This window comes from Pinus tabuliformis, chromosome 8, assembly GCF_031772625.1.
Source record: "Pinus tabuliformis cultivar Carrire ecotype Pingquan chromosome 8, CPIR1, whole genome shotgun sequence".
NCBI classification, from domain to species: domain Eukaryota; kingdom Viridiplantae; phylum Streptophyta; class Pinopsida; order Pinales; family Pinaceae; genus Pinus; species Pinus tabuliformis.
The window spans coordinates 452,447,884-452,462,638 of record NC_142294.1 but is presented as its reverse complement, the minus strand read 5'-3'; the positions used below and the strand labels follow the sequence as shown (position 1 = coordinate 452,462,638).

The following is a 14,755-nucleotide window of genomic DNA, read 5'->3' as shown; positions in this document are numbered from 1 at the left end:
ACAATTGATTCAAGGGCAGCATGATATAACACGGGTATTAGCTCAAGGGCAACACCAATTCAATTAGCTAATGGCTCAACTCCTATGTAACCTAAACATTGTTGGCAACAACAAGGCCACCACTGAGGGTAGCGGTGACCATAACCTTGGTCCTCCTGTACACACTAACACCAGGGCAACCAACAATAGAAGTTCTAGACCATTACTCCCTCAATTTATAAATATAATCAAGCAACGACAACTCCAAAAACAACAAAGGCAAATAGCCTCTTTTATGACTATTTTCAGCAGTATGTAGCATTGGAAGAAAACACTCGAGCAACCCTAACTTTTCTGGAATATAGCAATATCAGATTCCAGAATAGACCCAGGAAACAACAAAAGTCTAACCTAATGCGCAACACCGCAAAGTAAGTAAACTTTCTCTCCCCTCTTTTGATGGATCATCTAAATGTTTAGTAAGGGCTTGGGTGCAAAAATTGGACCCCTATTTTAGACTCAACCCTATGTTAGAAGCAGACGCCATCCAATTCGTGACACTACACCTAGAAGGAGACGCACATGATTGGTTGTATTATGGACTGGTCACTTTGGGGCATGCAAACATCACTTCTTATGTGGACTTTACATAGAGATTGATAGATAGATTTGATCAGAAGAGCCCGAACATACGCTTCATGGAATTGGTGCATCTGAAACAAACTGGATCGCACAAAGAATTTATTGCAGAATTTGAGTGAATCACAGTCATGGTGACTGACATATCTAAAGAACAATTAGTTGTGCTTTTCATGAAGGCACTAGCTGAACCACTACAAGGCTGGGTCAAGCCATTCAATCCCACAACCCTTTAGGATGCCACCAAGAAGACTCGAAACATGGGAAATGCATCAACCAAATCCAAGGCTCTGCCCAAGCCTCTCATCCCTAAAAAAGATAAGGAGAAGAGACCTCTTGAACGAGATTAGCCTAAAAGGGATAGGTTGGAGGAGGAAACTCGAAGCAAACTAAGGCGAAAGAAGCTTTGTTTTAATTGCAAGGAGCCAGGGGAACTAGGACATTGATGTTTAGGCAGGGGAAAGATCCACTATATTGAAGCGGTGTCCGATGACGAGGACGAAGGAGAACCCACCACAAAAGATGAGCCTAGTGGCCCAAGGAAAGAACAACTCCATGAGTAAGCTGAAGAAGAGGAGAAGCCACACGAAGAGAAGAAAAACAAACCGCGAGTTAAGATTGCATCCCTATTTGGAACCCCTAGGTATTACACCGTCAGGATCAGGGGAGTCGTCAAGGGACAATACATCACAATATTGGTTGACGAAGGAGCTACACATAACTTCATTGATGCAACATTAGTAGCAAAAAGAGGAATTCCCACAGAAGAGTTCGAAGGCCTTGATGTGATTGTAGCAAATGGGTACAACTTGGATTGCGCTCAGATGATTCTAAGTTTGAGTGTAACAATTGGTAATTACACTTTCACTAGTATTTTTATGTAATAGATCTTGCAAATATCAATATGGTATTGGGGGTTCAATGGTTGTATTTGTTGGGGAAGACACTATGGACTACCAAGCAATGGAAATGGAATTTAAAGCCCCTAATGGCAGTAAGGTCTTTTTGAGAGGCATGGAAAATGGTAGTCCACAAGTGGTGTCCGCTAGAAGAATGGAGGCCATAATTAGGGATGGATGATGTTGCATATGTTGTTGAATGCATGATCACAAGCCAAAAAATACCCATTAGTGGCAACCCGTAGTACAAAGCAGACAGTCAACGAGTGTTGGACAAGCATGACAAAGTATTTGGGGATATTCCTCAAGGATTGCCTCCAAAAAGAGGATTTGAACATACTATAGAACTTGAGGAAGGGGCCAAACCAGTAATTACTACATCATATTAACACCCAAAGAAATTCAAGGACAAGATAGAAAAAGCAATCAAGGAATTGTTGGCAATGGGCCATATCAAACCCAACTCAAGTCTTTTCACTTCGTCAATGGTTCTAGTTAAAAAAGATGGAACATGGAGGATGTGTATTGACTGCTGAGCACTCAACGAGAAGACCATCATGAACAAGTATCCTAAATGTGCAACTAGGGCGAAATTTCGCTTTGGGCAGCTCATTTGATGAAAATGATTATTGGATTGAATTTCAGTTTTTGAGAGGACCAAAATCGACCTAAGGATAACTGAATTTGGACAAGGAGAAATATATTTTTGAAGACAAGCCCACACATGTGCATTTGGTCAAGGTTGGCTTAGGGTCAAGTTGTTAAAAAAGATGGAACATGGAGGATGTGTATTGACTGCTAAGCACTCAACGAGAAGACCATCAAGAACAAGTATCCTATTGTTAAAATGTGCAACTAGGGCGAAATTCCACTTTGGGCAGCTCATTTGATGAAGATGATTATTGGATTGAATACCTGTTTTTGAGAGGACCAAAATCGACCTAAGGATCACTGAATTTGGACAAGGAGAAATATATTTTTGAAGACAAGCCCACACATGTGCATTTGGTCAAGGTTGGCTTAGGGTCAAGTTGAGCAACATAACCCCCTCTAACGCATATAAATAGAAGAGACCTTCATCCTCATTTGGCACATTCATCACACAACATATTCTTCTCTCTCCTTCATTGATTGGGTCGTGCAAATTGTAGGGTAGCCTTTCTTCTTTACATGTGCAAGATTTTTGAAGGCATCTTTGACTATTTGGGTTGATTTTCTACAGCAGGTACGTGAGTTTCCCTCATTGGTTTGACTTCATTTGACCACCAAAAGTTCGACCTTGGAGAGCCGAGTTACTAGGCACAAAAATAAAGGAAATCTGGGCAAGTTGACCTGCGTTGACCGCATGCCTGAAGTGATTGTTTTGACCGCAGAGTTGATCTTTTGTTTGACTGGGTTTGACCGCTCCAAAGTTGACTGTTTTAACCGCTGTCTGACCTCCAAAGAAGGCCGAGCTACTCTGGCTTTGCCCGAGCTCAAGAGGGACTGTTTTGCTACGACGTTGACCACCGTTGACCACTGGTTAGGGCTATTTGATTGCTATTGAAAGAGTGCAAAAATTGCAAATTTGACTGGGCTGTTTGTTTGGCATTTGGACAGTGGTATTGGGTCATCAAATTGGCAAGTCAGGTTTCTTTGACTTTGCATTATTGGACTCTCTCTTTGCTGAATATTTGATATTAGATAATAAGAAGAATTGATCAAGGGTTTCCCCATCTTGGGTTTTTTCCCTAGTTTGGGCCAATTCTTGTGTTATCTTGTCTTGGCTTCTCTCTTGCTTTTATTGTTTATGTTCTATCTACAATTACTGTCGATGTGATTAATGGCTAATGTGATTACTATTGGAAAATAAGTGGAAATTATTGTTGGGACAATAAAAGGACATTGAAGTAATTGTTGCAAGCATAGAACATACCATTGTCATCTAAAATTAACATGGTATTAGAGCCCAGGTGAGGACAAGCCCAAGTAAGAGAGAAAAGAAATCACTAAGATATCTATTGGATCATCAAATTGGCAAGTCAATTTTGTCTTTGACTTTGCATTATTGTATTCTCTCTCTGCTGAACATTTGATATTAGATAATAAGAAGAATTGATCAAGGGGTTCCCCATCTTGGGGTGTTTCCCTGGCTGGAGCCAAATTCATGTGTTTTCTTGTCTTGGCCTGTCTTCTGCATTTATTGTTTATGTTCTATTTACAGTTACTGTCAATGTGATTAATGGTTAATGTGTTTTCTTTTGGAAAATAAGTGGAAATTATCATTGGGTTAGTAAAAGGACATTGAAGTAATTGTTGTAAGCATAGAACATAGCATTGCTATCTAAAATTAACGCCTATCCCGAGGATTGATGAGTTACTGGATGAATTGCATGGAGCAGTTTATTTTTCAAAGATTGACCTACGATCAGGGTATCATCTGATTCGGGTTCGAGAGTAAGATGTGCCAAATACAACTTTCTGATGCCACTATGATCACTTTGAGTTTTTGGTTATGCCATTTGGTCCAACTAATGCTTTCACCACATTTCAATCTTGCATGAATAACATCTTCAACAAACAACTAAGGAAATTCTTATTAGTATTTTTTGACGACCTTCTCATATACATCAGAACATGGGAAGATCACTTCGGGCACTTGAATGAAATTTTGAGCATAATGCAATAACAATCGCTCTGTGCCAAGGTGTGAAAACATGAAATTGGGATGGCGAAGATTCTTTATCTAGGGCACATAATTAGCACAAGAGGAGTGCAGGTACATCAAGAAAAAATTCAGGCAATATGATTGGCCAACACCTAAAAATTTGATCGAGTTGCAAGGATTTTTTGGAATTTGTAGTTATTATTGACGATTCGTCAAAGGCTACTCTCAACTAAGCACACCATTAACATATTTGACTAAGAAAGGAGTGTTTAGGTGGACCAAGGAATTAGACAAAACATTCAATAAGCTCAAGGAAGTAATGAGCTCATGTCTAGTACTAGCACTCCCCGACTTCAGTCAACCCTTTGTGTTAGAATGTGATGCATCAAGAGAAGGAATAGGAGTAGTATTAATGCAGAAGGGACATCCAATTGCATTTGAAAGTTGGAAACTGCTGGACACAAAAACTTTACTCCATATATGACAAAGAAATGTTAGCTATTATGCACGCCTTGGCAAAGTTCAGGTAATATTTGGTGGGAAACAGGTTCGTACTAAAGGCCGACCACAACAACTTATGCCATTTCCTGGATCACAAGGACTTGAATGAACGACAACAAAAGTGGGTGAACAAAGTCTAGGCTTATGACTTTGATATTAATTATGTAAAAGGGAAAAAGAATATTGTAGCCGATGCACTCTCTAGAAAACTAACAACCTATTCATTCATGGGGCTTACCGATGATTGGAGGACTCACCTCTTGGTGGAATATTCCAAGAACAAGTTCGCTTGTGTTCTGATGGACGGACTCATCCAAGATGACAAGTATAAGCTAGTTTACAATAATATTTACTATAAGGACATGATATACTTGGTTCCTGAATCTACGCTTAAGGAGAAAATTTTGAACGTTGCACATAATGTACCATCAGCTAGGCACCAGGGATTCTACAAAACTTACTGACAAATTAGGGAACGATTCTCATGGAAGGGTCTCAAAGATGATGTATTAAAATACGTTAAGGAATGCATGACATGCCAACATAATAAGGTGGAGGCTGGAGCACTTGTATCCGACCGGTTTACTCCAACCTTTACCAATTCTAGAACAAAAGTGGGAAAGCATCTTAATGGACTTCATTACAAGCCTACCCAAAGCTCAAGGCAAATATTGCATCTATGCAGTGGTTTACAGGTTGACGAAATTCACACATTTCTTTGCAATTCCCACTGATGGTCAAATAGAGATCATGAACAAATGGATTGAGGGATACTTACGTAACTACATCACTGGTCAGTAGAAGGCATGGATCAAATGGCTATACCTTGGGGAGCATTGTTACAATACTACTTATCATATGTCTATTGGGATGACACCTTTTAGAGCACTATATGGTTATGATGCCCCATCCTTTCTTGACATTGTCTTTGGAGACAATAGTGCCCCATTAGCTAATGATTGGGATACAATATAGCCAAAATATTCTTAACACTCAAAGAAAACATGCAGGTTGCCAAAATCGGCAAAAAATGGGCGTAGATCAACACCATACAAACCGCAGTTTTGAGGTAGGAGATCTGGTATTTCTGAGATTGCAACTGTGTAGACAATATACGCTCAAGAAGAGTGATGCAAAAAAACTAAGCTGAGATTTTATGGACCCTACAAAATCTCCGGAGAATAGGAGCGATGGCATAAGAGTTAGAACTGCCAAAGGAAAGCGAAATTCATAATGTCTTCCATGTTTCCTGTCTCAAGAAGGCTGTCGGGTAGTAGGTCACTACTTCAATGGAATTGCACCCTTTGGATGAATAAGGACAACTGGAGTTAATTCCAGAGGCAATCATGGTAGTATGAGAAAATAAACTAAGAGGTAGAGTAATTTCCAAATATCTTATTAGATTGAAGAATCTTCTTGACGAAGACGACACATGCAAAGGAGAATGAGATTTACAACATCTAAATTTGCAATTGCTCGAGGGAAAGCAATTTCGGGAAGGGGGGACTATAACGTCCTCTCCAAATTGGTGGCTTATGGAGGACGAAATACCTTATCCAACCCCATATGCTATAGTCATGTTAAATGGGTAAAAGCCCAATTTTTTCTATGTTGGGGCAATATTGGGCAAAAATGGGGTCAGTTGGGGCTAAGTTAGGGGTTGCACACACAACCCCTCACATTGTTGGAGCCCATGAGAAATCTATAAATAGAAGAGGGTTGAGATCAAATGAGGCATCATGAATTGTGGATTAAATCATCTGATTTCTTGAGCTGGAGCTTTGAGGGTTTTAAGACGTCTTCATTCCAATGAATTTCAGTGGTGCAAGATTCCATCCTAGGTGATAAATCTCTTTGCTTCTTTTATTTGTTTTGGCACTAGTTTTCTCTTCATATAGGAGCAACAAAGTCTTTCTTAAGTTATATAAGACATCTTGAAAATAGGTTGAGCTCTTCTCTGAAATTTAAATTCTAGGCAGTTCGTTGGATCTTTGTGAAGCAAGCCGCAGTCCCTAAGATAGACGAACAACATAATTTCTCCCACTGTTTGGGGTCAGATTCCTCTTAGTTTGCCCATGGGTTTGTTTGGAGTCAAGTTGTAGTTGAATTATGGACATAGTCGAGTCTTGAAGAGCCCTACAAACTTGCTCTGTGTATTACCCTGAGGCAAACTTCATATTCTGTAACAGTCGCATAGTTTGAAGCTTATTCAATCTTGTGCATCTGTTGGTGACAAATCATAGTTCGGATAGTCCTCTTGGGGTTGACAAAAGACCAGAAGTGATTCTAGGGTCGTCTGAGTTTTTTGAGGTAGGAGCGAAAATTGTTGCGAACATCTCGATAACATCCCGATTTTTTTGTCCTAGCCTATGTTTTTGGCCTAACAAATATTTTTATGGTATTTTAATTTTGCCGATGTTTGCCGATTTTTACCGATATTTTCCCGATTTTTTGGTTTTCAAGATCCTTGCCGATTTTATCCTGATGTTGATGTTCGAAACATTGGAAGTGAAGGAGGTTTTTGAGCATCGTTCCACAGGGCCAAAGCATTAAAAACAAGCGGAGATCCTGTATAAGTGCCACTGTTGAGATCAGAGCAGACTCGAGATAGAGGCTGAGCACAGATCTAAGTCAACTCGGGTATTCAAGCAGATAGGGTTTGGAAATAATTATCAGCTTGCAGATAAAGAAGGGTTTTTGATTCGGGCATTTTTATATTACTGAATTTGTAACATTGTTTAATGCAAATCTGGATTCTGATCATTGGTGGATTGTTGATTCATATTGTTGGTGATTATTTATATTGAAGCCGATTATTGTTATTGGTTTTACACTCTTTTGCACTTTGAAATTTTATTGCTTGTACACAAAGAGGGGAAGTTGTATTGAGACCCTAGTGGTTGAATAGAAATCTAGGGCAAAAAATTCCTTGTAATCTTACACCTTTCCTGCTGCCCTTGATTGAGCCATGACTGCTGTAAGGCTGCACATATGAAAAAATGGATTGGCAAACTGCTGTAGCAAAATTAGAAAAAATGGAAAGGGAAATCCAATTACCTGCACCTTGAATCACCTCCAAATGTTGTCTTCCTCCTTTGCTGGTAGCTAACACACTCCTACAGCACTTAAACAACAAACAAGAATGAGCAAAATCGGCCCCAATCCGACATTTAGCAGCGTGTGGGTCACTTTTTTCGAGGGCACGTGTCCAAAAATCAGGTCATGATTTGGCACATGCCCGACACGAGTCAAACTTGTCTTGGACATGTGTCATCCTTGTGTCGTGTCCGACATGAAGGATTCGAGATGGGGGAATGTGTCAGGTGACTTAAATTGTAAGGCATTGCTTGGGACATGCTTATGATGGTCAATGTTAAGGACCTTAACTATTTGCATATGCCAACTAGCCTTGTTTGTCTCTATTATGAGAATGGAATTGTATAGTCTGTAGGGTGAAAGTTAGACATGCCTCTATAAAGAAATTTTTGGAAGGGCTAGTTTGAAAACTTTGTATAGAGCTTTTTGGATGAACTTCTCAAGAGTTGGGAGAGGATCTCTATGCAGAGTAGACTCAGGACTATTCTGTAGATTTTATTTTTATTTTTATTTTTTATTTTATTTGTTACTAGAGGAATCAGTAACTGGGCTGGTTTCTTACTCTCGTGACATAGCTATTCTGCTTAAAAGTTGAGAGGAATTCAACCCAATAATTTCCATGGTACTTATGGTCCATTAAGGGCTGTTAATCAGAGATACAAAAAACATGAAAAATTCTCAATGAGCTTCTTGTCTAATAATTGTATTGAGGAAGCCACATGAGAATCAATTAATAATCAAAATTTTTGGTTATTGTTTGAAGAAAATGAAGTAATTTTTAGTAGTTTATTCTCTGAGGCTCGTTCTCATGCATATGTGATCATTGTGGGAGACTTCCAAATAATATCTATTTCTGATATTATATTTGCCGGATTTCTTGCATACTTTGCATTACTGTGATGAACATTGGAACCTATCTTGAAGATATTCATAATTTTCAAATTCCAGGCAAGTTTTTCTTGATTTGTGAACCCAGTAGTAATCCATGGATTCTATGAAAGAAGATTGTCAATATGCTGATGCAACTCTCACCAGAGACTGTTAAATGTCCTTGGCTGGGAAATATATGGTTGTATGCTGTTGCCAATTTATTTGAATAAAAGTTGTAAAGCTTTTGTCCTCTTGGGTATTATGTATCATTTATAGTAGCTTGCCTTGCATTAATATTTATAATGACATGATCTTTATCATGAGTTTTGGCTGTTATTTGAGGTTGTCAAGATCTTATTGGTATCTTAGTTTCTGATGTACAGTGTACACTGAAAGGCAGCCAAGTTGCTTATTCTTGTTGCTCTGTGGAGTAGTTCCAAAAGATCTAGCAACTCCCCTACTATATCATGTTTTCTTCTGACACCATTGGCCTTGACCAAGAGCTTGTCCCATTGACATTTCCATCTGCTACATATGGTGGACTAACTGGGATATAATAGTTACTGTGGAGTGATGCAGTCCAAACAGGGATTAAGTATGCATTGCTTTGTGGTTTAGTAGTAAATATATTCTACCAATGTCTCTGATATGCAATGCTTGGATATAGTTATTCCTGATTGGTGACAGCCAGTGTTTGGTTTTATTTCAAGCTACTGGAGATGCATACTTCCTCATATTCAATTTTTGATACCGTAGATAATCATCACAAAATGCGACCAGCGCGTACAAACTCAGGTGACTGGAATTTGAGGTTTGTTATAGCAAGAGCCTATTTTGTCAATTTATCCTTGTACTTTGTCTGGTTTAAACAGTAGTGATGACAGATTGATCATGTTTTCTCCTTACACAATTGGTCTTGACCAAGAGCCTGTCCCATTGACATTTCCATCAGCTACATATGGTGGACTGACTGGGATATAATAGTTACTTTGGAGTAATGCAGTCCAAATGTGTATTAGGTATGCATTGCTTTGTGGTTTAAAGCTAAATATATTCTACCAATGTCTCTGAAATGCAATACGACAAACTTGGATGTAGTAATAATGACAGATGGCAACTCTTTTTGGTTGAGTCATTACTCTCTTATTGAAATTTTATTATCTGTATTTGTTTTTGGGTGAGATTCAATTGGTGCTAGATAGAGATCGCATGGTAGGCACTCTTGCCAAAAAGGCTGGTATAATGCCCACCATCGGATCTGCAATTAGTGGTGGCTGGATAATCTGCTTCTGATTTAGCTAGAAGTTATTTACATTAGGAATCTAGCATGTTATGGATATTGTTGGTTTATGATCTGTTTGGCAGCTTTATGCACTTTTATGTTGTAATTCGTGAGTAACGAATTTTCTGATGCTTTAAGACGTAATGTTTATGTGATTAGCATATGCTTCTTTTGTATATAATAAAAGACATGCGTGCTTACATGATTTTATCCAGTCAGTAATTTGTGTATCTTGACAACTCTGCCTTAAGTTTATAGGTCCTGTGTACAGAGATATGCATGAATCAGAACTGCATTATATCATGGGAGAAATTTGTTGCTTGCATATTGATACTAACCACAAAAGATATTGAAAAATATTAAAATGTCTTGGAGCGGATGGCTACTGAATGTTTGTGTATCCCATTTTTTCAGATTTGATTGCTATAGGAGAACGGATGGCTACTGTGAAGCATAAAATTTTAGTATTATCTGGAAAGGGTGGTGTTGGTAAGAGCACATTTGCAGCACAGCTATCATTTGCTTTAGCGGAGCAGGATAAGCAGGTTGGATTGCTTGATATTGATATTTGTGGTCCAAGCATCCCCAAAATGCTCGGATTGGAAGGTCAAGAGATACATCAGAGCAATCTTGGTTGGTCACCTGTGTATGTAGAGGACAATCTTGGTGTAATGTCGATTGGCTTCATGCTTCCTGATCCAAATGAAGCAGTCATATGGAGGGGACCTCGCAAAAATGGGCTCATCAAGACATTTTTGAAAGATGTGTATTGGGGAGAGTTGGACTATCTAGTTGTTGATGCTCCACCTGGAACCTCTGATGAGCATATCTCCATAGCACAGTATTTGAAAGCAACTAATGTGGATGGTGCATTAATTGTGACTACACCACAGGAGGTTTCAATTATTGATGTGAGAAAGGAAATAAATTTTTGCAAGAAGGTGGGAATTCCTGTTCTAGGTGTTATAGAGAACATGAGTGGTATTCAACAGCCTATCTCAAGTCTTATTTTCAAGAGGATTTCCGGGGATGGCAAGGAAGAAGATGTCACTGAGGAGACATTGAAAAGTTTACAGATGCATTCTCCTCACTTGTTATCTTTATTTGCTTGTACTGAAGTCTTTCATGTTAGTGGTGGAGGAGCTGAGAAGATGGCCAAAGAGATGCACGTCCCATTTCTAGGCAAAGTGCCAATGGATCCAGAGTTGAGCAAAGCCTCTGAAGAAGGACGCTCTTGCTTTACAGAACCAAAATGCAGGTCAAGTGCATCTGCACTTCAGAGAATAATCAAACAACTTCTGAAGACCGTAGAAGCATGAAGCCTTGTATACAATTTAATGATTTATTGTTTGAATAATCCCGTTGATATGCTTAACTACTATCCTGGTAGTTTCATATTGATGAAATTATAACGGCATCTTGTATATGTATCAGCTTTTACAAATTTTAGAAACATCGTCTCTTTCATCTTTTTATTTGCATTGCGACAATGCCTTGTGTAAAACTACAGATAATATTATACAGTTCAGGAATATCCAAAACATTCTCTTTCCACCTAGCCTGCCTAAGAATGTAAACTATTCTGGAAGCTCTTTACTTTGAATATTCTGTTGCAATTTGAACAGGCGGATATGTTTAATTTGGGGTCATGTATATGTCTTCTAACCCTGAATATTTTAAAAATTGACGCCTTGAGATACAGTTTATCTGGATTCATTTTGTCTTTAATAGGCCCCTTTTGGTTATATGGAGGGCTATTCATTTGTTGATATCGAGGGTTGTAATTTCTAACAAGCATACTATTGATTCTTTGCAAACTGGGAAATATTTTCATTCCTTGGCATAGGAAAATTATTACTATGTTGGTTAAGATGACGCTAGCAGCAATAATATATCTGTCAATTGATAGTTGCTTGTAAACTAGAAGTCATACAATGGCTGATATATACAGAATCATTTTAAACTAGAAGTCATACAATGGCTGGCTGGGTTCGGTTTTATTTTTAGTGAATTTGCTTTTCTTAAGGACACGTACGCTGATATATACAGAATCATCTTGTTCCAGTGAATTTGTTCACAAAATAAGTGTATTGCAGGTGTTCGTATGACAACAGTGTTTGCTCTGGGTAGCACGAATGACAACAGTGCTCAAGACACCCATTGTGCATCCCACCTACACAGGCTTCTGCCACATTCATGCTCTGTCACGCTCTAGATTGATTATGGACTGTCACTGATTGCGCTCTGTCAACTGTGCTTGCCTTATTGTTCTGATCTCTTTTGGCTTCATCTCCAAAATCATCATTGTCCTCATCCCTTTCACTTTGAGGAAGGGAAATTCCATTGCTCTGGGAATCTAGAGTCTTTTTTATGGAACTCAAGTGGATGCCAAACATCACCATTCAGTCTAGGAGAATCCAGCCTTCTGCTGGCACCCAAATGTGTACTATCTGCCCTTCTCTGCAATTCCTAATATACATGTTCATAAACATCGTCTTTTTACCATTGATGATTAATGTTGATGCTGATTTACGTGGGGAAATTACAGTGGCCTGCACTATTCTCACTTGTCTTTGCAGCGGTTGTAAACAGTTTCAGAGTATTGGATATTTTAGGAGAAAGTAGAGTAAGCACTAGCAAATGGTGCCATTTGGTAACGTTTTCTGATGGCAACCTATACCAGCGGTAGACATTCACCATTTTAGGATCTTGTATGCCTTGTATTATTAGCTAAAACACGAATTATTTTTGTAAACTACTGTCCCACTGTGAATTATTTTTTCTGTTATAATAAAAAACTTTTGGGTGCAACTCGAGGTGTTCTTGTTCGTTGATTTGTGGTATGTAGTGACTATGGACTTCCCATATTGTGCTTTATGTGATTATTTTGAGATAATACATAGTGTTTGCAAGTATTCAATCCTTGGTCTCCAAGTTCACAGAGTGTGAGTAAGGATCATTTTTCTTGAAATTTTAGATTTTATATGGTGGATTAAATCTTCACTACGACTATAGTGAGCATAAGTTTTCTGAAACATTTTTAACCATTCATCAAAGGAAAAATATTATAAAAATTATTTTTTGAAAATTTATTTAAAAACTCTTGTATAATTAGTAAAATAATTTTGTAATTTTAATTGTAAATTATTTTTCTAACTTGGGTTGGAGTTTTTAGATTTATTTTATATAAATTTGGGGTGTGGGTGTTGTACTTTTATTTTTCGCAGGTTGGATCAATGGATCAAGAGGAAGAAGAGCTAGATCTAGGACCTTGAGGGTAAGATTTAGTTTTTAGACAATTTCACGACAAAATTTAGATCTGAAGAAGGTTTTTTTTCAAGGCAAGGGTTTTCATTTTTCGGGCCTTTTGGGCCTAGATTTGACCTCTTCAACCCCTACGTCAGCCCAAAGACCGTCAGCATTTTTCAACCCTTTAGGGCTAGCCGTAAGGTCTAAAACCCTCCTCCTCCCTCCTTCCTCCTTCCTTGCGCATAGGTTTTTAGCCCTTCTTAGGGTTAGACGTAGCCTTTTGGGGCCTCAACCTCCCTCTAGAAGGCTAGACGACTGCCCTTGAGGGTTTGTCATGACCTTTTGAGGCCCAAAACCCTCAACGTCCTCCCTTTTGAGCCTCGATTACCCCTACGTCAAGCCTTTGAGGCTCTTTCTCCCCCAGCATTGCCTCTTTCCGGCCTCCTCTTGCCTTTTCTGCCCCTGATCTATCATTCTAGCCCCCTTATCCCCAAACGCTAGCTTTCTTTGGCCTAACGTTGACTTTTCTTGGCCTCTTTTACCCTAATCTGCCATAAAACCCTCCTGATTTTTCAGCATTGAATACTTGGTGGTTTTGCAGGTTTTGAAGCTCAAAAATTCAATTTTTCAGGGACAACATGATCCCAAAGTTTCAACAAATTTTGACCAAGGGATCTTCAAGGCCTTGGGCCTAAGGTTTGACCTTTAAATTCTAGTTTTATCTATGTTTTATTACAACAGTCAAATCAATGATAAAACAGAGATAAAATCACATGTTTGCCCTATAATCACATGTTTAATGGTCAAAATCACTTAAAATTGTAAAATCTAAATTTTCATGAGTTTTGGCCACTTGGGTATCTTGGATCTAGCTTAGATCTAATTTTATGCTTGTTGGAACTTACCGCATCACTGATAATTTCAGACCTGAAATTTTTGAAGCATACATTTAATTAGGGTCGAAAATTTTGGATTTTCTGTTTCTGGAAAAATTTTATTATTTTTGGGCATTGTCTCTAGTATTGCTAGCTTGCTGATCTGTGATCTGTTTATCGCTGTAATAAACATATCAGTTATGAAATTTGCTTAGTGACCCTCTCTAAAAGCTCTAAAACTTGAATTTTTCAAGTTTCGGTGTATTTTTGCTATTTTTGGTTATCTTGGTCATTTATTCTTTCGCATCATTAGCTTGATGATCTTTGGTTATTTACTGCTGTAATTAATAAATCAGATCTGAAATATCACCAAATACATCATCATAAAGTGGGCTTAATGAGTTAATTTTCATTTGCTACTCATAAGAACATTTTTTGTTTCATGTGTTGGGGAAATTTCATAATTTGAATTGGTTTCCTTACTGCTATCATAACATCAATAAAGTATGAAATTTTTGAAGTGTTATCGCTGATTTAAATTGTCATAAATATGAAATTGACTTATCCATCTTGGTCTCAAAGGTTGTCTAACTTTGCACTCAAAATTTGAAGTTAATTTTGTTGATGAATAGAGTTAACTTGAGCATCTAAGTTTAAATTGACATAATACTTTGTGTTCATATTCATTGTTGGATAAGTTGATTTACTTAAGCATCTC

At 38.2% G+C, this 14,755-nt stretch overlaps 1 protein-coding gene across 1 annotated transcript in view; it reads left to right on the top strand.

The window, feature by feature from the left end:
- The window catches only part of NBP35 (nucleotide binding protein 35), a 60,898-nt gene extending 49,336 nt beyond the window's left edge, over window positions 1–11,562 (top strand). The window contains exon 3 of the mRNA XM_089372295.1: window positions 10,328–11,562. Coding sequence (XP_089228421.1) covers window positions 10,328–11,232 — 905 coding nt within the window. The 3' untranslated portion in view covers window positions 11,233–11,562. The remainder of the gene's footprint in view (window positions 1–10,327) is intronic.
- The last annotated feature ends 3,193 nt before the right edge of the window (window positions 11,563–14,755 follow it).